Source organism: Rhinopithecus roxellana, chromosome 11 (assembly GCF_007565055.1).
Source record: "Rhinopithecus roxellana isolate Shanxi Qingling chromosome 11, ASM756505v1, whole genome shotgun sequence".
NCBI lineage: Eukaryota > Metazoa > Chordata > Mammalia > Primates > Cercopithecidae > Rhinopithecus > Rhinopithecus roxellana.
Window position 1 is genome coordinate 95,599,551 of NC_044559.1, and position 27,256 is coordinate 95,626,806.

Here is a 27,256-nt window from a genome sequence, read left to right on the forward strand (position 1 = left end):
ATGAAATCAACTTAATGCAAGGTATCCAGCCTTTAAAAACGAATTAGAATAGGACATACCAAAATACAATGTAAATTATTTTGAACACTGTATTATTTTTATAAAATAAAACCTTTTGTCTCCTTTGCAGGTATCTATCTGTGTATAGTACATGTATATATGAATGTGTGTCTTGGGTTGCAAATATATCTTTTTTATTTGTGGGTCGTCATCTTCCTGGGACTGTCAGGCAGTAGGGACTCAAGTGAGAAAATGCACGGGGGCACCACAATTGAGGGACTAGGACAGATGTTCCCTCCTTCACAATTTTGCTGAGGCCTACCCTAATGAAAACAGCATGACTTCAGCTTGATCTGGTAAAGCCAAGTCTGCACACCTACAACTTGCTGATCTTCGACAAAGCTGACAAAAACAAGCAATGGGGAAAGGACTCCCTATTCAATAAATGGTGCTGGGATAACTGGCTCGTCATATGCAGAAGATTGAAACTGGACCTCTTTCTTACACCATATATAAAAATCAACCCAAGATGGAGTAAAGACTTAAATGTAAATCCAAAAACTATAAAAACCCTGGAAGACAACCTAGGTAATACCATTCTGGACATAGGAATGGGCAAATATTTCATGACAAAGATGCCAAAAGCAACTGCAAAAAAGCACAAGTTGACAAATGGATCCAATTAAACTAAAGAGCTTCTGCACAGCAGAAGAAACCATCAACAGAGTAGCAGACAACCTACATAATGGGAGGAAATATCTGCAAACCATGCATCTGATAAGGGTCTAATATCCAGCATTTCTAAGCAACTTAAACAAATTACAAGAAAAACACAACCCTATTAAAGAGTGGGCAAAGGACATAAACAGACACTTTTCAAAAGACATACATGTGACTAGTAAGTATATGAAAAAAAGCTTAACATCACTGATCATTAGAGAAACGCAAATCAAATGAATGCCTTATGAAAACCACAATGAAATACCATCTCACACCAGTCAGAATGGCTATAATCAAAAAGTAAAAGAATAACAGGTGCTGGCAAGTTGCAAAGAAAAAGGAACGCTTATACATTGTCGGTGGGAATATGAATTAGTTCAACTATTGCGGAAAACAGTATGGTATTCCTCAAAAATCTAAAAACAGAACTACCATTCGACACAGAAATCCCATCACTGGGAATATAAATTGTTCTATCATAGAGACACATGCACACATTCATTGTAGCACTAGTCACAACAGCAAAGACATGGCATCAACCTAAAATGCCCATCAATGGTAGACTGGATAAAGAAAATGTGGTACATGTATACCATGGAATACTATGCAGCCACGCATACTAACACAGGAACTAACAAACACAGGAACAGAAAACCAAATACCACATGTTCTCACTTGTAAGTGGGAGCTAAATGATGACAGCACATGGACACATATTGGGGAATAACACACACTGGGGTTTACTGGAGGGTGGGATGGAGGGTGGGAGGAGGGAGAGGATCAGGAAAAATAACTAACGGGTACTAGGCTTAATACTTGGGTGATGAAATAATCTGTACAATAGACGCCCATGACACTAGTTCACCTAAATAACAAACCTGCACATGTACCCCTGAACGTAAGGTTAAAAAAAGTGAAGGAACTTGCCAGAATTACAGAACTAAATAGTTGGTAGAATCAGGAATGAAATCTAGAACCATAAGACAACAAAGCCCATGTTTCTAACCAACTGTGATATATAAAGGAGACCATAATGGGCTGGGCACGGTGGCTCATGCCTGTAATCCCAGCACTCTGGGAGGCTGAGGCAGGCAGATCACATGAGGTCAGGAGTTCGAGACCAGCCTGGCCAACATGGCAAAACCCTGTCTCTACTAAAAATTCAAAAATTAGCTGGGCGTGGTGGGGCATGCCTGTAGTCCCAGCTACTTGGGAGGCTGAGGCACGAGAATCACTTGAACCCAGGAGGTGGAGTGAGCCGAGATTGCGCCACTGCACTCTAGCCAGGGAGACACAGCAAGACTCTGCCCCCCCCCCAAAAAAAAAAAAAAAACCTATAATGATACTAGACAAAAATAATTATAAACACTTGAGTAAGCATTGGAGTTTCTAAGCATATTACCAAATGCAAAGGCCATGCAATAAAATACTGCCAGATTTGATTGTAAATAATGTTAAAATTCTGCTATGTCAAGCATATATATGAAATATAAAGAAAAGTTTTTAAAGAAAATGCAACAAAACATTCCAATAGTGCAGTCACCTTCTGTAAATTTTCTGTGCATATAGGAGCACACATATATCCTTTCTCTCCCTCTTTCTTCCCCCTTTTTAAACAGCAAATGGGGACACGGTACACATTCTTCTGTACCTTGCTTCCTTCACACAATACCTATTCTAGCACATAAAGTGCCACTTCAGTCTTTTCGACCGCACCATGGTACTCCATTATATGGTGTACTGTCATGTTTTTTACCAGCTCTGATAGACATTTCAGTTGGGTCTAGTCTTTTGCTAACTATAAACAATGCTGTAGTGAACATCCTTGTTCCTCTACCTGTGTCCTTGTGTGGTATTATCTATAGGATAAATTCTTAGAAGTAGAGATCCTGGGTCAAAATGTGCATTTTAGATTGTGATAAGCATTGTCAAATTTCTTTCCATTACAACAAAATATTAATGGCATTGTGCTACCTGGACACTAGAGACATGTTCCCCCCTACCCTTACAGTGCCCCATTGGGCCTTCCATCATTAGAAAGCTCATGCCACATCTTGACACACTAGTCCCGTCCTCCTGCTTCTGTTTGCCCACCCTTTACTTCCAGAAGGAATAAAGACCATTTGAAAGACATAGTTTTCGTGGACATTTTAGAATAACTTTCCTAGGGTGTAACTATTGTCAAAAAGGCTTGGTTCAAATGAATGCCTTATGAAAATGTGAACCGTGCTTTAATTTGCATTAGACTGGGAGAAGATAGTATGTTAGTTTCCTAAGCACAAAACCTTAAATATCTTTCTGAGACAGCCAGAGCTCTAGGGATGGTTATGCAGTGCATGTGTTTGAGCTACTTGGATCTCTTCCATGGGTGAATTTCTGTAGTAAGATATGCATTACAACTCAGGCAGCAATCAGACTAAATTCAGTGCTTTGTCTCTGCAAAGACCTGGTGGTCTCTTTGCAACTCCTCGGCAGAGATTAAATTCATATTTAATGAAACAAGGCACCATCTTTTTATTGAGGAGTGCTCAGTGGCTATTTATTAAAAAATATGATCTATTATAATTCTAGTAAGTTGAGATTTTGTTTTTGGAACATACTTAAAACGGCAAGAATTGCCATCCTATTGTTTCTTCTTAAGCTAAGGGGGTGGGGCAATTCTGAAGATACGAGCAAATTTAATTGAAAAAGAAAATTTAACTTCACATTAAAATTAGAAGGAATAATCTGTACATCTCTTAGTTGTCACATTTGGTTTCCTTCAATGGGTAGCATTTTTCCTAGAGTTAAGCAATGCATTGAAATATTTTCACACTTCAGAGCATGGAAAATGTGATGTACTCCTAAGTCAAGGTCTGCATACTAAACACAAATTTAAAATGTGCTCCCAAAATTGTGGCTGTAGTTTTATTACAGGAATAACCATGACCATGACCAAATATAAGACACAATAAACAGTTCACCTCTAGAAGTAATATTCCTGAAGAGGTGGATATTGTTCAAATATACATTAGGTTAAACCACAAGCCTAGATAAGCTTCTGATTGCCCAACGTCATAGAAGTCAGAATAAAGTTGAAGCTAAAAACCTGTTCTGCTAAATTCCAGGTCATACTCACCAGGACACTTTTTCTCAGGAGCCCAGTGAAAAGGGGAGATGCTATAAAATATGTACCTAACAAAGCTTGTCAGCGGCTTGAATGGAGCAAACCAGTCCAGATCTGAGAATTCTAGGAAATAAATGAAGTTGAACATTTACTGCCAACAACCATGTCACTGGGGCCACAGACAACTGGAGCCGCGCAGCTGGGGAGGGGAGGAGTCTGTAGCCAGAGAAGGCAGTGGAACGCACCCAGGTTGGATAATTTATGGTGTGCTGATGAAGAGGCAACTTTCCATATGAGGAACAGCTTAACAGAGGAACAGTCAAGCTAAACTAGGAAGAAGTCCAGTGAGGGAGAGAGCTCAACAAAAGCGGACGTGAATAAAAATGACAGGTAATAAAACAATAAAAATCTAAAATGCTGTAACTTTCAGAAATAATTTAGGGCCAAAAGAAGAGGGAAAAAAAAAAACTAGTTTTGCTGGCGTTGGGACAATTTTCCAAGAAGCAAAAGACATGAAGCAAAATGAATGTGCTGAATTTAAGACCAAGTTTGCCTCCATGCATTTCTAGCTACAAGTTTTGTTGCTTCTAAGGCTGGTTTATCCATAAAAAGTGTTAATTTTGTTTTTACTTAGCCGATGTATCTTTTTTTTCCCAACAAACATCTGCTGTGCACTATTCCATGTCAGCCACTGGACCCTCTGGGGCTCTGTGCTGAAATTCTGTTCACAGGCACAGTTCCTGCCCTCATGAGGCTTATTATCTAGTGTGAGAGGTGGACAAGTCCACCCTCAGCTTCTGGACAGCAAGGTGGGTGCTATGACAGCTAGAACAGGGGCAAGGGAAGGGCAGAGGGACAACCGCAGGAATGAGGTGCTGCCTGGGCTGAGATCTAAGGAATACAAGCCCCAAAGTGAAGCCTGGCATGGAAATAATTTAGTGAATGTTGCTTTCTATTCTGATTGAATAGACACTTACCAAACCTCCATGCAATCCAAACCCCAATTTTTATTTAAAAATTAAAATGCATTTCATGGCCAGGTGCAGTGGCTCATCATGTCTGTAATCCCAGCACTTTGGAAGGCCGAGATGGACAGATCACGAGGTCAGGAGTTCGAGACCAGCCTGTCCAACATGGTGAAACCCCATCTCTACTAAAAAAAAAAAAAAAAAAAAAAAAAAATTAGCCAGGTGTAGTGGTGCATGCCTGTAATCCCAGCAACTCGGGAGGGTGAGGCAGGAGAACTGCTTGAACCCGGGAAGCGGAGGTTGCAGTGAGCCAAGATTGTGCCACTGCACTCCAGCCTGGGTGACAGAGCAAGACTCTATCTCGAAAAAAATATATAAAATAAAAATAAAATGCATTTCATGCAAAAATGCCAACTTCTGTGGTTCCTAGTAGTTTCCATCCTTGAATTCTGCACTTGAGATCTGTCTACTCGAGCTTTTTACAATCCTTTATATGGTACAAAATACCTCTTCTCCCAAGTCTGGCCAAGGGCCTATTAAATACCAGCTACCAGTTACCACATGGCCCATAGGTGCCAGGAATTTCACGTGTGTCTCTTTTACTCTTCGCAACAGTGCCTTGAGGTAGGACTGTCACCCCCATTTCACAGAGGAGAGAATGGAGTGTAACAGAGGGCACTCTCTCAAGGCCACACACAGTAAGTACTGGAGCACTTTGTTCCACACCACACCACCTCTGGCCTAAGTATACAGGTTGGAACTGTTCCAATAACATTTCTACACCCAAGAAAGGCTCTGAGCTGTTCCCAAAGTAACTTTAGCTAAGTATTCTCTCTCGTCTTCCCACCTCCCCAGTAGGAGGCCCTCTTCCCACCATTCTCGATAAAGCACTACTAGTAAGGGCCAGAAACTCCTTATTTTGGGTGGCACTGGGGCTGTTTGCATTGTAAGGCAGGGGAGTTTTCAAAAGCTGAGAACTGTAACACGGTACCACAAATGAACCCATACACACTGACATCCAGGGTGGGTCCTATGTCCCACTAACCTTCCTTATCTTAAAAAAAGAATTTTTGGCCACGCGCAGTGGCTCACACCTGTAATCCCAGCACTTTGGGAGGCCAAGGTGGGTGGATCACGAGGTCAGGAGATCGAGACCAACCTGGCTAACACGGTGAAACCCCATCTCTACTAAAAATACCAAAAAAAAAAAAAAAAAAAAAAAATAGCCAGGCGTGGTGGCAGGTGCCTGTAGTCCCAGCTACTCGGGAGGCTGAGGTGGGAGAATCGCTTGAACCCGGGAGGCAGAGCTTGCAGTGAGCCAAGATCATGCCACTGCACTCCAGCCTGGGCGACAGAGCGAGACTCCGTTTCAAAAAAAAAAAAGAATTTTCTTAAAGATGAGCGTAACTTTTCCATGGCTCCCCACCTGCACCCTCCCTCTCCCCATGGATCAATGTTCCGTTAAGTCATCTAAATTTAGTTAGTACATTGGGGCCGGTACTCTGAAATGCTCGGAAATGCAGCTGCTCTGAAATGGGGATCCAGCCAGAGTGCTGAATCATGAGCCAATCATATCATCTCTGTACCTTTGCTCTTTTCCCCATTCCTCACTGTATTTCTTTCCGGAGACTGCCTATGGCCTTGCTGTAAGAATATGTGGGGAGACACAGGGCACAGGTGGGCTCCTCCACAACCTAGGGACTTCAGACTTTCCACGAGTGCTGGGTAGGTGTATTCTGTCCCCACACCTTTGTCTCCACACACACTTCACACCCACTACTCTACCTTGGCCAACTGGCTAGTATTTCTAAAATACGACTTCATATCTGAAGATTGAGCAATCTATGAATTATTTCATAGTTTGAATTCAAGTTTCATGGTTTGAATTCAAGTAGTATTCTTTGTAGAAGTCATTTGGTAATGTCTTTGAGACCAGTCTTTCAAAAAAACAAACTGGGAACTGGTTTGAATGGTAAAGCCTTTTCATTATTAACCAAAAAGTTCTAAAACTGTCAAACAGTGGAGGTCTGATATTCCCTATTTGAAACTGGGTAAAGCGTGATCAACTGACAAACCACAACACAATCTTTCAGATATTTCTATCCCTACTCTCTTATTCTCAAATTTACAAAACTATTTGCAAAAAGACAAATACTAGGTTTTCTCTTTTACTATTTGAGGCAAATCATGTCTATGAACACTGGCTTTTAAAACCAGACATTAAAAACAGATGATGTAAGATCCACTAGCTTATCAATTAGAATTCCGTTCTTTCTCTGCTTAGGCAACTTTCTTGAGCACAAAATATTATGACCATGCCTGGGCTGAGCTGGCCACATGCGTGGTGCTTTCATCCAAGGCTGAGATTATCAGTAGGATGAGTGCTGAAACTCCACTTTTCTAAGAAAACGATTTTGCAGCCAGGATGGCCAGAAACTTCAAATGACAACTTTACTGATTCGAGGTAATTTCCCAGGAATTTAAGAGGTAATCATTTACTCCTGGCTTTCAGAGAACCTGGGCTTGAAAAGCACAGTTCCATCTAAAATTGATCAGCTGGCGACAACCCTCTGAAGTCACTTGGGAGTGAGGGAACGCAGTTGAGACCCCTACACATCTGGACTGAACTATCCAGTTCACTTTCCAGGTTGTAAATTTTCTGGCCCCAAAGACTACTTTAAAATAACTTTTTACCAAGCAAGTGGATTTTTTGTTAGCTGAAGTACTAAATTTTTTAAAAAATTATTTTGATATGGAACACTATAGCTGTAAGACTTGCCAACAACTAATCTTCAAGGAAATGTGCATTTAAGAAAATAGCAAAATTACAAGAAACAAAAATCTGAGTCCTGAAAACATGGATTTTAAATCATTGTAGATGACAATCTTATTAAAATACTGCTCTATATCATATTCAAATAAACCAGAGAATTTCATAAATATCAGCATTTACCATCTAACTTGATACTATGGTTGAGACTAAAAGGATTTTGCTGCCTGGACATTTTTGACATTTGTCAATCTACATAAGCAGAAAACATCTGAACAAAAGGAAGGACACACACACATTTTCACTGAGAGCTGTATCTGAAGAACAGCCTATATCCCTCTCAATTTCAATCTCCAAATTTTGATCTTTTTATTTATTCTGAAAGTCTAAGATATTAAGAATCAGTACATATGATTTTAAAATAAGACTGCATATAGTTAGAAAAATGTTTCGAGAACATATATTTTATTTCATAAGAAAATAAAATCACGCACAAAAATCATTTCTGTTCACTCACGCCAATCCTGTTGTTTGATCTTTGTGACTAAGCACCACCACAAAGCACGAAGCTCTGAAGGAAGGTGGCGGCAGAGCTCTCTCCTTAACCCCGGCCTGCCTTGGAGTCTCATTTCTCAGCTTCACTGGAAAGTTCAATCACTCCCTGGTTAGAGACCGTATTTAAAACAGCCCACAGTTTGGAAGGGTCCTCACAATTATGCTGGTGCTTCCAGTGGTGGAGGAGGTCCTCTTTCCGTCCCAGCATCTCTGCACAAAGCAGGCAGTTAAAGCCTGAACGGGACCACAAGAGAACTGTGTGGAGGCCGGGACACTCAGGGCCCTGGCAGGTTTCCCTTGGTTTGTTGGCTCCTGACTGGGGTCCTTCATTTTCCATGAGCATTTCCATGCCATTCTGATGATGAAGGTGGAACTGCCTTTTCAGTCTCGGACATGCGTGTGAATCCTCCTCAGAGGAATGAAGCTTCTCTGGCTTCCCTCTCTCAGGATGCCTTTTCCAGTCAGGGCTAGCATGCTGCACCAACTCTTCCTGAGTCCCCTTGCTTCCTGGGAAGGTCCCTTCTTGTAGCCTGCCCTGAATTTCCTCTCCGTGAACATAAAGTAAATGAAACTTTATTTCCGCAAAAGACTGAGCAGTAATCTGACAACGGCCACATTTGATTTGTAATTTGACTTCATCTGCCTGGTTTAGAAGGAAGTCTTCTTCCAGGTTGGACTTGTTTTCCCTGAAAAGGGCAAAAATAGTGTACATAAGTTTCATGGAAAAATGCAATTGGAACCATTCCTCTTAGCTCTGTCTTCAGGGATCTAAAACATATACTGACGAGAAAGACAAGGGCTGGGGTAAACAGAGAGCGCCTGGGAAGACCTTCCGCAAGGACCGCGGTGAATACCAACTGTCACTCCTGCTTGCGGCTACATATTTCTCCAGCTACCAGGGTTCCTTTAATCAACAGTCCTTCTCTTCACGCATCTGTCCCAGGTGAGCTAACTCATCTTTGGTTACCACAGGGACAGGAGCAATCACATGGAAGAGTCATGTAAGACTGCGTGAAGGGCACAGGAACACCCTCCATTCTGTTGAAGGTAACAGTCCCACCTACCCACTGTGGCTCTCCCTAACCTTGAGCACCAATACCTTCTATTCAATTTTGGCTCACTCTGTTATGTTCAGTAAAAATAAAGGGTGCCTATCCTATTTCTTCCTTGCTTTTCTATAGTTTCTCCTTTTTCTCAGACGTTTCTGTCCCCTTTAAGACCTCTGTGCCTTTCACTAATGAACCATGAAACCTCACTTCTTCCTTCTTTCCCTATAGTTAGATTTTGATTTTTAGGTACAATGTCCAAACTACATTTGCCAAGAGCGTCTGTTTTGATTTGGGGAAGGGGAAGATTTCACATTCAGAAAGGAGCCAGTGAGCGCCCGGCTGAAGGTGCAGCGGGGACTTGTGGGGCTGGCCCTGAGTGTCGGGTTCATTTGTGTGGGGTTGGCCAGGGCCACTGCGCCACCTGCACCTTGCCTGCTGTTGATGCTGGGGAAACGTGGAGAGGAGGTGGGCAGTCCCTGAAACCTGCGGCCCTGAGAGCCACTGCGATGGGGCCAGGCTGAGTCACCTGCTGGCAGGGGAAGCAGAACACTAGGGCATACAGGAGCAGGTAGAGAGGGGCCCTGAGCCGCAGCTGGGCCAGGGGCGGTGCCACGCTTCATGGAGCTGGGGAGCTGGGGACAAGCAGGAGCTCTGCCCTTTTCAACTTGGCGGGGTGGGAGCTTCCCAAGCGTAACAGCCTGCAGCTGCCCAAGCCACAGTTGCGACCCAGGCACCCCTGTGCTCTTGGAAGCTGGGAGCAGGCAGGAGCCCTCCTGCCCTCCAAGGCATCACTGTAGTTATCCTGCTGTGGCTGCAGATCCAGGCATCTCTGCACTCTCAGGGGTACGGGAAGGCCCCTTTCCCCCCACAGACTCAAGCACCTGCTCCTGCTGACTGGCTGCTCCCTACTGTCAGCACCTGCTCCAATCTCAAAGCAAGGCTGGGGCTGAGCCTGGGCATTGTTGTAACCTGGCTGGGTGTGCACATGCTTGAGGCAGTGCTGATATGCCCACCCCCTACCACCTTGGCCCACTCCAGACTTTGGGTGCCGATAAGCATGGGAGGGAGGCTGACGAAGGGGCGCTGAGGACAGCTTGGTGCTAGCCTGCAGGTGCTCCTTCAGCATGAACAGCCTGGGTGCCATAAACAGAAGCAGGAGGCAAAGAAGCTTCTGGGCAGAAAGGGGGAGGTCCCCGGTGAAGCCCTCCCATCAAGCCGGGGAAGCCCTGAATCCTGGGGGCCAGGCTGCCGGCCACGTGGACTGGAGTGGGAACTTGTGGTGCTTTTCTGGGTCTGTCCATGACCACCCATGTACCAACTGCACACCACTTCCTCTCCTCTGAGGCACATAAAAGCCCCGGACTTAGCCAGACTTGAAGAGACAATGGGATGACCAGTGGCAGAGAGGGGCTACCCTCTCTGCTGAGAGCAGAAGAGATGACGGGGATGACTTGCCTGCAGAGAGGAACTACCCTCTCTGCTAAGAGCTGAATGTTAGTTGGGACAACCTGGCTGCAAGAACTGCCCCCTGCAGTTCAACTCTGAGCTGTTCTATCACTTGATAAAGTTCCTCTTTATCTTGCTCACCCTCTACTTCTCTGTGTACCTCATTCTTCCTGAACGCAGGACAAGAACTTGGGACCTGCCAAATGGTGGGCCTAAGAGAGCTGTAACACAAACAGGCTGAAACACACCCTTTGCTTGCCACACTGCAGGTGAAGAGAAGAGCTGCGGTCCTTTGGGGAGCTCTGACCTGGGAGCCCCCTGAGCCAGGGCAGTGACTCCCTCCTTGGGGCCATGCAGTTGCTGGAGTCTCCAAGCTTCCGAGCAACATCATGTTCCTGGTGCCAGCTGTGGAAGCTGCTTGTGACGTGCCTGGTCCAGACACAGCCTTGCAGGGAGGTGGCATCTGGAGCTGCCTAGCCTGCAGCAGCAGCCGGCGTGCCTGCCTATGCGCAGTGGCCAGACCCCATGCTCGCTCACACATCCCTCACCACTCTGTGCCTGGCTTGCCCTTGGAAGGCATGGGTTCTAGGCCAGTAGCGTGAGTTGAGTGCAGCCTGCCAGGCCGAGTGCGTGGAACGAGCCTAATGGGCCAGGGCAAAACTCAGGCCAAGGCACTACTGGCCACAGACGTTTCCGGCTGGTGAAATGACACCCCAAGGATCCTGTAACAGTAATACTAGGAAGCAGTGCTTGCAAAAAGGAATGACTCTAGAAAGAGAGAACCTGACTTCATGGGGAAAACAGGGCAAACGAAGAGGGTGGGGTCTGGGCACCTTAAGGTAGGGCCAACATGACAGACCCACCCACTCTGAGTCCCCACCACGGGTCATGCCGCATTTTGGGGCAAATGATGCTGTTTAAAATAATGCAAATTCTGTGGATGTGATTTTGGGGGAAATTACTTGTAAAGACCACTGGAACTATATACAATAATTTACTAGATTGGTTAGGGTAATTCCAAATATGGATGATCAGAAACCAGAGAGAAACGAGATTATTCTTCACAGAACTAGGAGGTATAGATAACTACTTTATGAAATCTTAATCCAAGAGATGTTTTATAAACTCTCCTTTCTGAATATGAAATCTTCCCGGCTTCCCCAAATCAAAACAGACTCTCTTGCCGGGTTTCCATTCCATCGGCACTCACCTCTCCAGTGATCCCTCCGTGCCTCGCACACTCATGTCTCTGTTCTTTGGTATGTCTCCTGGCTGCAGTTCACTAGCGGTGGGCTCAGTGCTGATCACAACCCTATGCACTTCTTTCAGATGGCCAAAATAGACTCGGACGTGGCCAAACACTTTTGCACAAAACTCACAACACATGAGTTTCTTCAGACGGTTCTCACCATGATGAAGTTTCATGTGTGTGCTCAGGCTGCCAGGACGTACGTAGGACTTGCGACAAATCCGACAACTGTAAGGCCGTCTGTTGGTGTGTGTATTCATGTGGTCTCGAAGGTGCTGTTTGAACTGGAAGTGGTGGTTGCAGACATGACATCTGTGCCAAGGCTTCTTAATGCCAGAGAATCCACTTCTGAACATGGAGCTGGGCTTAGGGGAAGAGCTGTTGTCTTGCTTACAGCCAAGATATTTAGGAGTGAGTGAATTATTTAATGAAACATCCTGTCCTAGGCCCCCAAGCATCTGGGATTGTAGTGTAGCTGGAGAAGCCAGGGGGGTCAAAGTGGGTATGACCATGATAGGTTTGGGCATAATGCTACGATATTTTTTCGGGGTCCCCAGCTTTTGGTCTCTGAATTCTTGGGGATCATTTTTTATTCTTTCTTTACCATCTCTACACTTACTAATGACACATTTCCTCCTTTTTCCCTGAAATGCCAAAATTTCATCTGGTACCTTCCGTTTCCTTCCTTTTCTCTTTGCGGTTCCACTGTTCAGTTTTGTTTTGTGGTTGAGATCAAGTTTGGTGGGTGGACAAAAGGCACTTTCACAGGGACTCTGCTGTGACACTTGTGGAACAGGCAGCTTGCTTGCCACCTTGGTGGCTGCATTAAAGCCTTCTGCGGTGGAGGATATCTTATCACAGTCGGCTTTAGGTCCTGGTAAAGAAAAACCTGCAATGCTAGCATCTGATTTGATTTTGTAAACCTCCATTGTCTTCATTCTTGAGTAGGGTGGGATTGGCAGTTTCCCTCTGGGGACTGAAGAGATCAACTGAACTGCATTGCCAAGAATGGTTGGTGATAAACTGGTAATGGTTTTTGCAAGATCAACTTGTTCTTTAAACTTTTCACTGGCAACAGCAGAAGGTTTACTAGATGTTACCTTGCTTACAAAGTGTGGTTTCCCTGAAAGATCTGTGAGGTCCTGCTTGGCAGGCCCCTCTGGTGTGGATGATGCTGGGGTGGCAGAAGGGTTCAGATTGCCATGGGTGTTGGTCACTGGTGGTCTCAAGTCCCCATGGTCACTTCCATTGGTCAGCGCAGCTGTGCCAATGCTGGCTGGGGCTTGCTCTAGTGATGGCACTTCCTCAAATGGACTGGGTTTGTACAGGAGTTCAGGGTGGTGAGGTGGGGAAGGGGACACCTGAGGACACATCTGGGTTTGGGCAGGAGCTTTGCTACAGCCACTCTTAGGAAAGATCAGGATGGGTTTCTTTCTTGATCCTTTGCTATTTCTTGGGGGTTGATATCGAGGAATAGGAAGTTTCAGGTTTTCAGGTAGGGACATTCTGGGTTTCTGAATTGGCTGAGCTGAGGCAACATGTGGCAAAGCAACAAGAGAAAATGTCCCCTCCTGGCCAGCAACCTGCATCAGAGCATAGTTCTGGGTGGACATCCCCAGTGGCTTAGAGTTGATGGAGGGTCCCAGATTCACCTGATCAGAGCGTGATGGTGAATGACATGGCAGCATTCTGGATGTTAAGACTTTGGGCACAATTTTTGGTGCGATGGTCCTAAACTGACTCTTATTCTGCAAACCTTTTCTACTCTGTATTGTTCCAGAAGGGATGTTTGATTCACCTGCAATGACAATAAAATATAAAGAGTTATTGTATGTAACTGTCCTGTGATACTTTAGACAACAAGCATCTTATTTATTCTGCCCAGAAGAGATTCCTTGACCTACCTCCAAACCTTCTGGACAAACTCTTGTGTCCCTCAAGACCAGCTTGAAGATCAATTCCTACCTACCTTCCCCAAGGATTACTATACTCATCTATGGTTCCTTAGCTCCTATTATGTTATTTACAATTTTCCATAATAATTTTTGAGTTTATGTGTATCTCTACTACTCAACACTGCTTGACAGCGAAGATCCCGTCCTTCTCATCCATGTATTCTGCAAGTCCATCTTCTCCATTTAACCTATCCCCACTCATCTTCACATGATGTCTGGTGTGTTCTGCTATGTAGTTTATTATTTTATATTCATGTTCTGCTTTCCCTACTAAGCTTGAGCTTTGTGAGGGTAGAGCCTATATTCAATTCATCTTGATACTTCCCACTGCATCCTTTGTATGAAACAAGCATTTCTTGTATCAAACTCATTTTTCACTCAATCTCAGGATACACCATTTGACCCACTAGCAGTTGAGTTTGTTTGGCACAGTGGATGCATTCCAGACTGAATGCTAGCTTTGTTGCTGTTTCCCCATGTGACTTGCAAATTTCTTCTCACACCTTTCAAACTGTTTATGTGTGCTTTTGCAATTAAATCACCAGTATTAAAAAAGCTGATATGACACCTGTAAAAAATGTTGAACAAAAACCAAAAAGATACAAAGTGATAAATAAAGATACAGAGACAACATGAAAAGTATGTGAATGGTACAAAAAGCACCTTCTAGGATACTAACAGGAATAATTTTGACTGATGGAATAACACTTCATTCTTTCTGGATTTATTAACCTGACCTAAGACCAATTACTACTACCTTAAGAGAACAATTGTGGTGTCCTGCTTCTAAAGACTGAATTATCTATTTTATTTTCTGAGGTCTCAAGGTCACAAGACCCAGGTGCAGAAATGTTTCTAATTTCTAAGTATCTCATATTAATCAAACTTCAAGTCACATTTACTAGGCACCTACATTATTCTAATCATTATTATTCCAGGATTGGCCACTGCAAGCCCACGATCCCTTTTCTGAAATATCTGGAGGAAGATGTGGTTTGGAATTTATATTTTCAAATTTTGGAAAAGTAATAAGATGGATATACTAAATGTTACATAACTCCCAGCAGAATCTGCAGGGCACCCATAATTGAACCTATTACTACTTCTGTAGCAAAACATGCAAATATTCACAAGTAGGACAAACGAAGATTTTTAAATTGTCATTATTTCAGTTCAAGTTTTTACTTCTGAATGAGTTTGGAACTTAACTTTTCATAAACTTCTGTTTTCAGAGTTTTTTAGATTTTACAATTGGAGGTAAGGGACTGAACACTGTGTTGGAGGATACAAGGTAGGTAGCAGACAATCTAGTGAAACAGACAATCGAAAATGTAAAATCAGCTGGGCGCGGGGGCTCACGCTTATAATTCTAGCACTTTGGGAGGCTGAGACAGGCGGATCACTTGAGGTCAGGAGCTCGAAACCAACCTGGCCACGTGATGAAACTCCGTCTCTACTAAAAATACAAAAAAAATTAGCCAGGTATGGTGGCGGATGCCTGTAATCCCAGCTACCGGGGAGGCTGAGGCAGGAGAATCACTTGAACCCTGGAGGCAGGGGTTGTAGTGAGCCAAGATCACGCCACTACACTCCAGCCTGGGCAACAGTCTGAGCGAGACTCCGTCTCAAAAAAAAAAAAAAAAAGAAAATGTAACACCAACCTTGATTTTCTTTTTTCTTTTTTTTTCTTTTTTTGTTTTTTTGAGACGGAGTTTTGCTCTTGTTGCTCAGGCGAGGGCAATGGTATGATCTCGGCTCACTGCAACCTCTGCCTCCTGGGTTCAAGCGATTCTCCTGCCTCAACCTCCCAAGTAACTGGGATTACAGGCATGCGCCACCACACCTGGCTAATTTTGTATTTTTAGTAGAGACAGGGTTTCTCCATGTTGGTCAGGCTTGTCTTGAACTCCCGACCTCAGGTGATCTGCCCACCTTGGCCTCCCAAAGTGCTGGGATTATAGGCATGAGCCACCGCGCCTGGCCCATCAACCTTGATTCTAATGCCTACAGTGAGTGAATTAACAATTTTAGCAGGAAGGTGGTTCTTTTAGCAGAAATGACACCCCCTAAATAAACAAGCAACCTAGTAGAAATAAGTTGAAATTGACATTGACCACTTTATTTTTAGAAAGTAATTGTTTTGTGAAGAAAAAGGATGTTATGAAACATAGTTCACAGAATAGCCTGCACTAGAGTAAGAAGTGTAAGGACTAGTGCTATGGTCTGGAAAAATCAGACAAAGATAATTATTTGTTGTTTTCCTTCTGAGTTTGATTACCATGAATTCCGCTTATGGGTAAATTGAGTGGTAAATCACTTCACAATAGTCATCTATATGGATTGCTACTTCTTCCTACACAATTTTAATTTTTTAAGTTTTATTTTCATAGCCTTTAAATGTTTTTCATTTTAAACCTCACCTTCTCATCTTTTTTTTTTTTTTTTGGAAGAAGTACCAAAATAAGTTGTAAATAAATACTTGAAATCAGGATCGAGAGACTTTGCAGAAAGCCTGAAATTATTGATGGCTTTTGGTTACTTAGAGATGTGGCTTCATACATAATTACATTAACGGTAATAATGTTCTTTGCATTTACACAACAGATCTGGGGTATGGAAGGGAGAGAAGAGAAAATATTGGGTCCTTTATCACTAGTTCTTCCTCCTAATTGGGCAGAAAATATTTACTGCAAGAAGGGCTAGAACAAAGGCTTAGTAATATGCCCTCTTTAAAGAATATGTGACAATAATACATCATAGCACAAGATCTATGACTCCCTCATCTCACATCTGTCCAACGGCTCTTCATCTCAGAGTAAAGCCAAAATCCCTGCAATGGCTTAAAAGGCCTCATGCTTTAAAAGGTCCCTGGCAGTCTCTCTGACCTATTTCCTCCATTTGCTCCACTCCAGCCATGGTGGCCTCTTTGCTGTTCTGGGCATGCACCTCCTGAGAGGTGGCTCCTGGCTGGGAGGAGCACTGGCTACGCCCACCCGCCCAAGACACTCTTCCCTCAATAAATCCCCAGTACTTGCTGCATCATTTCCTTCAAGGTTTTGTACAAATGGCTTCTTCTCAATGAGCATCTTCTCTGACGACCTTATTTAAAATTATATCCCATTGTGAACTCCCTGCTCCCTCTTCCTGTTTCATTTTCTCTAGAACATATGTTCCATCTATGGCCAGACGCGGTGGCTCATGCCTGTAATCCCAGCAGTTTGGGAGGCTAAGGCAGGCAGATCACTTGAGGTCAGGAGTTTGAGACCAGCCTGGTCAACATGATGAAACCCTGTTTCTACTAAAAATACAAAAATTAGCCGGGTGTGGTGGCAGGCGCCTGTAATCCCAGCTACTTGGGAGGTTGAGGCAGGAGAATTGCTTGAACCTGGGAAGTGGAGGTTGCAGTGAACTGAGATCATGCCACTGTACTCCAGCCTGGGCAACACAGTGAGACTACATCTCCAATGAATGAATGAATGAATGAATGAATGAATAAATAAATAAATAAAGTATCACATATATTGCCTGCTTTCCCTAGAATTCCTAGAGGACAGGGAGTTGGTCTGTGTCTTCAGGGCCTACAGTATCCAGTACATGACAGAGATTTACTAAATATTTGTTGAATTTTTAAAGCGGTAATAAAGTGATCAAAGAGAAAAATAATTTAGAGGTTGAGCCTTGGAAATTTTGTAAACAGTGGGAAAAAAACACAATTTAAAAATGACCGTTAATATTTCAATATTTTGAAAATTTAAAAGGAAACAGAGGATATTTCTCAGAAACATTTTTAAATGTAATTTTATTTATTGCCAGAATAAGGAGCAAATAATCAACTAACCACCTGAGGAAATAACAAGAGAGAATGGTAAATTATGCTGCTGGGGCATCCACTGAAATAGTCAAAGAAACAAGCAAGCTCTACAGAAAACAGACACACAGAGAGGAAGAGTGGGGGGATTAGAGCGAAGACAGAGGAACAACAGAAAGGGAAACCAAACCTCAGAGGCAGAGCATGGTAATGTCAACATGAAGAAAGGCAGAAATAACAGATAGCAGAAGATGCAGCTAAAGCAACAACAGTGGTCAAGGTCACCTCGAAGTCTCTAAAGACTTAAGTTGGGAAGGAGCTTCCTATTTTTTATGACCAAGTGTGAGAAAGCAACCTTCTGACAGTTAAGGTTTCCAGAAATGAAACCAGATATACTTCATACAGCCACACCAAAAGGGAGTGAGCTAATTATGATATATTTGAAGTTAATGTACTTCAACTATCTTCAAATGTCTCTACATTATAGTGGGAATAAAATCACATAGGAAGTGCAAGGGCATTCAAAGGAAAAGGAGGCCACTGTGGTCTGAAAACAAAAGGACACTCCTGAGCTCTGTCCCGGCTGCGAAAGCACCGATCAGTGTCAGCAGTGTGGGCAACCTGAAGTGACAGAGGCCCAGATGACCAATATGATGTCTGCCAAACTTAGTCCGTGCTCCTCAAGGTCCCTGCAACTTAAAGAAGTGGATGCTGGGGTTGAAAGGCTTATCAGGTGGTTCATGATCAATATCACAAGCTAATCAATAAGAGTTTGTGGGGTGAAAAGATAAGGTCTTGTTGAGTACATTTAACATACTATGCTTGTCTGGATCTATCAGGAAGTACATACAAGGGTGAGGGTCTCCATGAAAGTGGCGTTGAATCCAGTTTCTCAGAATCATTAAGGACAGGAAACGAAACCAATATGTTAATAGAAATGCAAGGCAGGAGAAAGACAGCAAGGCCACAGAAACAGAAGAGAAAAAACCCTGGTAATTACTTAAGTGTCCACCAACAGGGTGCTAATAAGATAACCATCCAACCACACAATGTAATACCATGCTGTAATAAAAACAAAGAAAGAATCAGGGTGATCTGGAATACTCTCCAAGATGGGAGATGTACAGTATGCTATCACTTGTCTTAACAAAAATGAGAAGATACACACAAATATATCCTGTATATATGCAGAATATCTCTGAAATGAAACAAAAGAAATCAGGATTATGGTGGCCTTTGTTGGGTGGAGGGACCCGGGGGAACTAAGAAATCAGGAATGGGATAAGTGCTAATTTCCCACTGAATACCCTCTGTGCCTGGCACACAGGAGGTCCTTAGACATATTTGTTTAATGAATGAAAGGAAAACGAAAGTTTCCCTAATTGAATCAGTTTTAAAAAGCAGTATCTTTTGGGATATTTGTGATGAGTGTGTATCTATGCATAAATGACTGTCTAGATGTACACACAGAGAATGGCTCATGTCTTTTATTTTCCTTGACTACTTAATGACAAGAATTGCTAACGATCAGGGAAGTAATCTAGTAAGTAATCCGACAGGCAGTGCATAACTACCCAAAAATGTTAAGCACTGAGAAGTATTAGAGCTCATTACCTCCCAAGGACAAGTGGAGTTGTACGAATTGTTCCTCCAAACATTTGCTTTTTAAGATAAAATAAGGCAATTTGCAATAAAGGTCAGTGATGCTAGAATAACACTTTTTTTTTTTTGAGTAGTCTGAACAACAGGAGTCCTTAGAGAAGCTGAAAATGCCATTAAGTTTTTAAAAACTCTAACATACTAAGATAGTATGACTGCAGAAAGTCTTTCTTGGCAATATAGTTATACAACAGTGGTTTATTCCACTACACATTTACAAGGCCTTTCACAGATGGTGTGATCTAAAAACTCTCACCTGCACCCACTATATTACAGATCTTACAGAACTGTGCACTAACTAATGAGAAGTAAAAATTTCCACTGACATTCATAATTTCTGGAAATCCTGCAAAACTACCCGTAACACAGTTAAAGAGACTCACAGGACTCTCGGGTACTAAACATGGACTTTTATTAACTGAAGACATAAAAGGGTCGCTCAGTAAAATTAATTTGGTACAATTATTCAACAGGAACACTTAATATTAGGATCTTAAATATGGGCTGTTTTTAATATGTTAAGCATATAAAATAATGATTTTGAAAAGTGACATTTACAGTTGGTGAGAAATTGATCTAACTGGGATTAAAGGGAAACTAGGAAGTGTTGAGTCCTTATTATGGTCTAGAATTGGTGCTAGGTCTTTTAATTAAATCTTCATCCAAACTCTGCAAATAGGTATTACTGTTTCCCTTATACAGATTAAGCAAAATGAGGTTTGAGGAAGTTAAATAATCTGCCAAAGTCCACACAACCCAGAGCTGTCCCATTCCAATTCGAAGCAATGACCTTTTTCTTCATTTTCCTTCAAAGGGGTGGGGGGATTATATATAAAGTTGTCCAAATGTATCACGAAATATAATACCATATTTAAATTTTAAATAGAAAAAAAAGAAATTTTGAAATAGAAATGGCTTGTCATATTCTAAACTTTTTTTTTTTTTTTTGAGATGGAGTCTTGCTGTCACCCAGGCTGGAGTGTAGTGGTGCAATCTTGGCTCACTGCCACTTCTACCTCCCAGGTTCAAGTGATTCTCTCGCCTTAGCCTCCTGAGTAGCTGGGATTACAGGCATGCGCCACCATGCCCGGCTAATTTTTCTATTTTTAGTAGAGACGGGTTTCACCATGTTGGCCAGGCTGGTTTTGAACTCCTGACCTAAAGTGATTCACCCACCTTGGCCTCCCAAAGTGTTGGGATTATAGGAGTGAGCCACCACACCTGGCCTAAAATTTCTATTACCATTAAATTATACTAATTTTCTGAAAGCCCACTTATTAGAGATAACTCACAGAAAATTAATAGTCATTTGAAAGCAAAAGCACATTATATTTGAATTTGCCACTTACTATCCATAGGACTCTGAGAAATCCAGAAAGGCTGCTGGATATTTGGAGAATGTGTAACGTGTGTCCTCCTCCTCCTCCATTGCCATCAAAGGATTAGATCTGATGGACATCATTTACATGTTAAAGGCAGTGGAGGAAAGAATGAGGGCTCAATAGCACTAGGTGCCAATGTCTTACCCAGCTTTATTAAACTGTTTCACAATGCAGCTACCACAAATAGTATTAAGAAACAAGCACATGAGGCAATTCTCTAGATAGCCACAAACAGCTCACTTCCTGATTTCCACTGGCAGAACCAAGGCCTGCTTTGTTGCTTCTGAATAAAGTTGTTCAACCTCATCTGGTTGCTGGTTTGGGCAAAGTTCCATTATTCCATCTGAGGGGACCCACAGGCCTACTGCTAAGAGTGCAGAAGGGAGCAGGCAGAGAAAGAGAGGCGTGTCCCTGCTCTTGAAACAGGCCCCTGGATCCAGGCTCACGAGGGAAGTTCTGCCAAGTCTTGGTCACTAAAGAGCCAAAAATTTTAGGTGTTGTTTTGGTTTTAATTTTATTAAACTGAAGTACTCTATTTTCAGTTTTATTCGTTGTTATCCCTGTTTTCTCTGCCACTTGGCTTTCAAATAATAAATTCCAGTTGGGGTTCAAACTGTTTCCCAAGATGGTCTCTAGTTAAAATAAACATGGTAAAACCCTGGAGAGGTCTGGGATAAAAGCAATGTCTCATAACACAAGGGAGTGCAACTTAATTTTGTTGAAAAGCCTATAAACACCCTTAGCCATTACCTACCCTCTCCCCAAGCCACTGTCCAGGGTCTGCGAGTCACAAGAATTTATTGAGCATTGACTACAGAGTGTGCGCTGTAAAACGTCCTGGCAATAGGCACAAGTGTTCTTTTGTTTCTGAGGACTCAGGATGCCAAATGCATTTCTAGTCCACATATATGCAGCACGGAGACCTCCTAGAGTCATCATGTCTCAGACCTAAATTTCAGGAAATCTGAGACAATGCAAAGGAAACAAGCACATTCCTAACTGGAGATGTTGTATCCTGAGTCTAGTTTAGTCCATTCTCCTTGACAAGACTTGTAGTGTTCTGCTCAATTGTTGCTCTTAGCTAACTCCCCTCTCCCTCCTTAACAACACCAGTGACATGCAGGCAACTTCCACTCAGCACAGGCCTTTGAGATTTGTCTTGTCAAACAGTCCATCCATCACCTCACTTAGCAGGGAAGAAATTCTCATTTTCTGAGGAGCTGAGCTTCTTTATCAATACTGTTTCTTTAATATTATCCCAACAATAAGTAGATTTTATGGGTTAGGTACTGTGCAAAATATATAACATGCATTATCTCACTTAATACCCCAAAAACCTGAATTAGGAACCACTTTTGTATCTGTTTGTTTTTGAGACAGGGTCTCACTCTGTCACTCAGGCTGGAGTGCAGTGGTGCAATCACGGCTCACTGCAGCCTCGAACTCCCCAACCTCAGGTGATCCTCCTACGTCAGCCTCCCAAGTAGCTGCGACTACAGGTGCACACCAACATGCTGGGCTAATTTTTGTATTTTTTATGTATTGTTTTGCCAGGTTATCCAGGCTGGTCTCGAACTCCTGTGCTTAAGCAATCCACCTACCTCAGCCTCCCAAAGTGCTGTGATTACAGGCGTGAGCCACCGTGCCTGGCCAAGTCTGTTTTACAAGGATTTCTAAGCTGGTAAGTAACAGTGCTGGAACTCAAATCCTAGCCCATTTTATTCCAAGGGCTCTTTCCACCTCTGCATGCTGACTGTAAGCTACTACGTGTGGTTATGGCCAGCATCTGATCTTCAGTAGAAAGACTGTGTGTTTTGGGGTGTAGACAGATTTGGTGTCAGCTCCTGGCTCTGTCATGTACCTGTGGCTTTGGCACTTCACTCTCTGTGCCTAAATGTTAGGATCTATGAAATGGGCATAGTAATAATCTGCCTACAAAGGACCCCATCAGGGTTAAATGAGAAGAATACCCACGATGGTGCAGGTAGTTCCAGATACATGTTAGATGCTCCGCTGATATACTAGTTTTCCACTTTCTCTTGCTAGAGAGTATCAGATTGTTGACATTTATTTTTGGTGGGAAAAAAGGGCACAAATTTTGAATGCTCAGCACATGGAAGTAGTTCTGAATTCTTAAAGTACTGTTTCTATTTTGAAAGGTAAACGAAGGAAAGAGAAAAGAAATGGTATTACTTGTGCTGGCCTCAAAAGATAATTCCCCAAAATGAAGGCCTGAGAAGCAAAAATCTCTCTCTGCCCTTCTGTCTCTGGCCCTTCATTGTCCCCTGAGACTAGGCATAGAATCCAGAATCCCTCTTCCCCAAGGTGAGTCATAGAAACCAGAACCACTTTTCCCCAAAGCCAGCCATAAAACCTAAAATTATTACTCCAACCCTGGCCATAAAGAAATGATCTGACTTACTTGTTTGATTGTAGGTCATCGGACCCCCATTCCAGAGAGGGTCCTACCTCATACCCAGAAGGAAGGGATGCTATGCAGAGAGATCAACAGCAATCCAAAACAGACAAGCCTTGCTGGGTTTCCTCACTCACTCCATCAGCATTAGATCACATCCCTTTTGTTCAGTTATATTTCTCCACAGCTGTCCATATTTTGTCGAACCTCAGCATGAAAATGGACAGTTTCCCATCTTTGGGTCTGCATTCTGAAGGTTCTCTTGTCATGTAACACAACTGATTCAATGTATATGCCTTTTCTCCAATTAATCTGCTGATCTGTCAGCTCATTATCAGTGAACCTTCAGAGGGGTGAAGAGGAAGTTTTCCTTTGCCTCTATGCTTGTAAATAATTAAACTGTACTTTAAATCTTGTGCCTCTCTCCTGACACTCACGCTGGTAGCTCAATCTTTCCTAACATATGATCCAATCTCTCTTGCCAGGCTCTGATTCCCTGTCCACACCGCACTCCCACTTGCCCTTCTGTAAATTTTTGTATCCCAATTGGTAAAGTGCTAATTGGATTAACAATTTGATGTGAATAGGGTTAACATACATGCATTTTATTTTATTTTATTTTATTTTTGAGGCGGAGTCTCGCTCTGTCGCCCGGACTGGAGTGCAGTGGCCGGATCTCAGCTCACTGCAAGCTCCGCCTCCCGGGTTTACGCCATTCTCCTGCCTCAGCCTCCCGAGGAGCTGGGACTACAGGCGCCCGCCACCTCGCCCGGCTAGTTTTTGTATTTTTTTTAGTAGAGACGGGGTTTCACCATGTTAGCCAGGATGGTCTCGATCTCCTGACCTCGTGATCCGCCTGTCTCGGCCTCCCAAAGTGCTGGGATTACAGGCTTGAGCCACCGCGCCCGGCCACATACATGCATTTTAAAGAACTACTTTATGGAGACTCTCCTTTCCACTTTAGTTTATACCTAGTAAGTAGTGAGGCCAATTGTTGCTCTTAAACCTAGCAGGGAACAAAGCAACTACCCTAGTAGTTGTTCAGAAAATGGGGGTAAGTACAGGTCTCAGTGGCCCTGTGATGGGGGATGGGGCCCAGAGTGGGGTTAGGGACACTTGCCTTGTAGACTTTAGTATTTTGCCAAATAAATCATTAAGAGTTTTAAGACAGCCTGAGTACAGAAAGAAAAGTTAGGCACCGAAAGAGGAACTATAGCCCCTAAAATAGACTAAATGATATATATATAAACACAGTTGTCCCTTACCATCTGTGGGGAACTGGTTCCTCCAAGGGGCAGTGACCACCTTTGGACACTCAAATCCACAGATTCTCAAATCCCTGATGTAAAATGGTACAGTGTTTGCATATAACCTATGCATATCTCCTCTTGTATACCCTAAATCATCTCTAGACTGCTTTTAATATCTAGTGCAATGTAAATACTATGTAAATAGTTGTTTTACCGTATTGTTCAGGGAATGATGACAAGGAAAAAAAAGTCTATACATGTCCAATACAGATGCAAATAAAAAAAGTTTTTTCAATCTGTGGTTAGTTGAATCCATGGATGCAGAACCCACAGATGCAGAACCCAGGATGTGGAGGGCTGACTGTATCATGCTGCAAGAGGAAACAAGCATTCTTTATGAAAGAATTTAAAAGCCAATTACCTAGAATATTAGTGGCAATTAAAAAAAAAAACACAATGTGGTTGATAAACTGAAGTAACTAATTATACTTTCAGGGCCATGTAATTAATGTCCCAAGTGAAAAGTACATTTAAAAAGCTTTACCATTTAAAATATATTTTAATGATTCTCAATTTCAATTAATTTCTTCTTCATTCTAATTATGAAGCTTTTATTGGTTCTTATTTCTGGAAGGAATTGTTTTTTATTTGGAATGATTCTGATAAAACATGACTGAGAGCTATATGAAATATGTTTGCTTTTAATACATTTAGAAAGATAAAGTTGTTTATTTTTTGGCAAAATAATTTTGTAGCACATATAAGATTTTATTCATTATTACAAAACATTCAAGCCAGTATCTTTACTCAAATCTAAGAACGACTGAGGAGCATAAGAAGTTAACTAAGAGCTAATGACCTTCCAAGGACATTAAGCCAGACAAATGGAAACTTCTGAAATGCTTTGTTAACGCCATTCTCTCAATATTCTTTTTGTTGTTATTATCACTAAAACTGTTAATATTCAGTTGAGTCACAGTTGAAATTTGGACCTTGATAACTGAACTCCAACATGGTGAAAAGCAGCAGGTAGTTTCATTTAACCTTCTATCACCATACAAATACTTGTGCACACTCTCTTTCCACAACATTCTGACATTTACCGACTCAGCTGTTACTCAATAGAGCTGGTGAACAGGGAAACATCCTGCAAAAGAGGTTTAGTGAGCTGCACAGATACGGCATGGCAAGAAATCTTCCACAACAAATTAAAAATGGGCCCTTCTTCTTTATAAATTTTCTTTTTCTTTTGAGACAGGGACTCGCTCTGCCACCCAGACTGGAGGGCAATGGTATGATCATAGCTCACCCTGCAGCCTCAAACTCCTGGGTTCAAGTGATCCTCCTGCCTCAGCCTCCCAAGTAGCTGGGATGACACAGGCACACCACCCTGCATGGCTAGTTTTCAAACATTTTTTTGTAGAGTTGAAGTCTCACTATGTTGCCCAGGTTGGTCTCAAACTCCTGGGCTCAAGAAGTCCTCCTACCTCAGTTCCCTAAGTGTTGGAATTACAAGCATGCACCATAAATGGTGCCCAGCCTACCTTTATTTTTCAATAGCAGTTGGAACAGTTAAGTATCTGGGATGACTAACAAGATGACAGTTGATGAAGAAAACCTTTTCCTCAGTGGGATAAACAGAAAGATAGGGTTTCAACATCAGAATGTAAAGTCAGTTGGGAACAATTAAACCAGGACACATGCAAAAGGATGGACATTTCTTGCCTTTGGTCAAAACACTGTGATTATGAAACTAAAGTGGTAAAGATCACAATGTTTCAAAAAGCAGGGAACCAAAATTACGAAGGTATCATTTTTATACTGTAATTTCAAAAGTAAGTTCACTTTATCTAAAAGAGGTATTTCTGAGGAATGTGCAAACTACATTTTAAAAAAGGAATTGTTTCACTGCTTTATAGTAGAGTTTTACAGATGCTTTATCTTCACTGCTGATTTATCTTTAACTCACAGTGATTTATAACATTTTTTTGCTGCACGTTTTTCTATACCTCAGCTTTTATGTCAAATAGTTCATGATTTGTAGGTACAAATGCACAAGGTTGGACAGCCACGGATCTTTAAGAAGTATTCCCTTGTTATGCAGATAATTATTCCCTAACATTTCTGCTGGTAAGTCTTGACTGTTCCTTATTTCTTTAATGAAGACACACCTTTCCTGAACATAGAGGGACCATCTACAATACTGACACTTTGAAGAAAATAATAAAAAAGAACATGAAGTCCCAGGTACTGGCAGGTACTGAGGTGACTGGTTTGTGCTGTTCACCTTTGAGGAGCTGACCAGATTAGCTGTCTGTGAGTTAGCTCGCATCTACAGATCCTGTCGTGTGACTGATGCCATCAGATTCTGACCTGAGCCAGTACCAAGATTGAAGGCAGTGGAGTTTGAAAGCTGTGGTGACTACTTTGGATTCCTTTGCCTTTGAATTCTGCCATCCTTCTTCTCCACCAATGTTTATTGTCTTTTAGTGATGACTACGAAACCTAGGTTGAAGGGAATATCTACTCTCATCCACAGATGAAGAGTATGTCAGAGTTATCTTTCCCATCTCCCTGGAGATGGAGTGATGACACAGCGCACTGCTTCTCTTTGCCTCAAGGCTATGTGTGCCTGTGAGTGGTCTCCTTAGGCAGATCCTCCCATTCCAGAGCCGGCCTCCTGGCTGACCATCCACACACACTTCCCTCAGATTGTAGGTTCACCCACTTGCTGTCTTCCTACAGAACCTTGCCCAGCTGGCCCCACCTTGTGCTCTCTACTTCCACCTCCTGTTATTTGGTGCTGGAGAAATCCAACCATTGTGAACACTGGACAATGTTCTAAGTTCAAAGTTTCTAGTTCAAAACCGATTCCACAGTCTATTTACTTGTCTCTAAGAGACTCTTGGTGGCCCAGGTTCCT

General features: G+C 42.5%; 1 protein-coding gene across 11 annotated transcripts in view; it reads right to left on the reverse strand.

The window, feature by feature from the left end:
* Nucleotides 1-8,001: 8,001 nt before the first annotated feature.
* ZNF438 (zinc finger protein 438) overlaps nt 8,002-27,256 on the reverse strand; it is a 192,931-nt gene continuing 173,676 nt past the window's right edge. For 10 of the 11 annotated variants that reach the window (XM_030940669.1, XM_010357038.2, XM_030940667.1 and 7 more), the window contains 2 exons: nt 11,825-13,661; nt 8,002-8,805 (listed from right to left, as the gene is read on the reverse strand). In XM_030940669.1, the coding sequence (XP_030796529.1) occupies nt 8,190-8,805; nt 11,825-13,661 (2,453 nt within the window). In that variant the 3' untranslated portion in view covers nt 8,002-8,189. Of the gene's footprint in view, nt 8,806-11,824; nt 13,662-20,634; nt 20,771-27,256 lie in introns of those variants that run through there. The other variant, XM_030940673.1, reaches the window with a different exon arrangement.